At 42.8% G+C, this 1,765-nt stretch overlaps 1 protein-coding gene across 1 annotated transcript; it reads right to left on the reverse strand.

The window, feature by feature from the left end:
* Positions 1-1,759, reverse strand: LOC112075539 (phosphoinositide-interacting protein-like; the record flags this gene model as incomplete). The annotated part of the gene is made up of 2 exons (XM_024142526.1): positions 625-1,759; positions 1-372 (listed from the first exon to the last, which is right to left on the reverse strand). Coding segments are annotated over exons 1-2 (375 nt in total), but the record flags the coding sequence as incomplete, so codon positions are not given.
* Between the last annotated feature and the right edge of the window lie 6 nt (positions 1,760-1,765).

Genomic DNA, 1,765 nt, shown 5'->3' on the forward strand with positions numbered 1-1,765 from the left:
CTTGGTCAGAGCCTTGTGCTCTAGTCTCTGTTTCACCACGGGCACCCACACCAGCCCCGTGACCAAGAACATGAGCCCCACAGAAAGGAACACAGGACCCAGCAGGTAGGGCACGTTCCCCACCTGGGTGAAGTAGAGCAGGGAGAGGGCCGTGCCCAAGCCGAACAGCACTCCGCCGATAAGGATGGCCAGGATGGGCCTGGTGAAGTAGTACCAGCAGGGGACGTCAGTGCCCAGGGTGACCCCGTCAGGGACATGGTTCAGTGGGGTCGTTGCTTCAGTGTCCTGGGTCTCATGGTTGGTGCTGGTGCGGCTGGTTTTACGATCCATGTCTGACACCGTGACCACTGTGGATTGCATCCTTGGGTTGTGCTGAGGAAGGGATAACAAATCAGACACCACTTAAAAGTATAGGACTTTATCAATCACTGATACTTCACAGATATACATTCAGAGATGTACGGTTTACTATTTTATCAACCAATCTGTCATTGCAGAACTCACCATTTCAGATCTTGTTTGACTTATTAAAATTGCAATAAAACTACATGTAAAAYGAAATTCCATCCCATTTTTACATTCAATCAAATCCTGTAGTCTCCAATTTAATTCAAAACCACTTACCATTAGGCGTTTCGCCTGTGTTGCCTCTCGCTCTTTGCCCAGTGTTGGTCAGAGGCTGGCTGGCTGCTCCTCTGATGCCTACTGTCAAAACCACTACTATGGCCAAAGCCACGCCCACACAGAAGTGACCCCACCCTGTAGTTCCCTATCCCGCTCTGTGTCCCTCCACCATGTCATGACAATCTCTGCTTTGCTCCAGTTTGTGCCCTGTTGACATACAGTATATTCTCCCCACATGGCATTTTAGGCTATGTATTATGGGAAAATGGAACAGTACATTATTCTTTCTAAGATGTCAGATGGAAGGGCTATGGCAGGGGCATGCCATCATGACTGTTTTTGATGGGGCCTGYTAGCCAAATTCTACAAATAAAATCAATTGAATACTGTACATTTGAATGCTACAAAATTATAGAATTTAAGTTTGAAAAGGACATGATACTTATGGAGAATGGGTAATTTATGGTATGGGAGAGTATTATAGACATTCTAATTGGGTCCAGATGTCAGTTGTGTATGGATAATTAGGTTAGCGTAAATACAAGTCATGTTTGATTTATCAAATTGATCTGTGATTAATACAATAGAGTAAAACTTGAAAGGGAGATAAAAGGCGCCACCTGCTGGTCATGTAATTTAGTAGAGTACAAAAGGTACACAATTGGTCATCATTACACACAGGCAAGTATCRAGCTGTAGGGCACATTCTGTATGGGTTGAAATGAAGTATTTTAGGCTTTGAAAAGGACTGCCTGAACACACTTGTGCCATGAAACAGCTCTACTAAATTCCATCTTTCTCACAGGGTAAAGATTTATTTTTTTGGTATGCATGATAAAGATTAAATGACAAATGTCATGTCAACTTAATTATATTTTTCCTCTAATGTTAAACACTTCTGTGAAACAGCCCAAATAAAGAACTAGCACTTCTCCAATTTTTATATTTTATTGTCATAGTAGTTTGCTTTAATAACATGTGAAGGCGCTCAAGCACACCGCCAGAACGCCATATAAGAGAAACCAAAAGTGGGTAAAAGCAATGGGAGACATGTACAACTAGGGTTGCAAAATCCATTAATATTCACAAAATTCCCAGGTTTTCCAGAAATCCTGGCTGGAGGATTCCGGATTCCCTGCCT

Source organism: Salvelinus sp. IW2-2015, unplaced genomic scaffold (genome assembly GCF_002910315.2).
Source record: "Salvelinus sp. IW2-2015 unplaced genomic scaffold, ASM291031v2 Un_scaffold3228, whole genome shotgun sequence".
NCBI classification, from domain to species: domain Eukaryota; kingdom Metazoa; phylum Chordata; class Actinopteri; order Salmoniformes; family Salmonidae; genus Salvelinus; species Salvelinus sp. IW2-2015.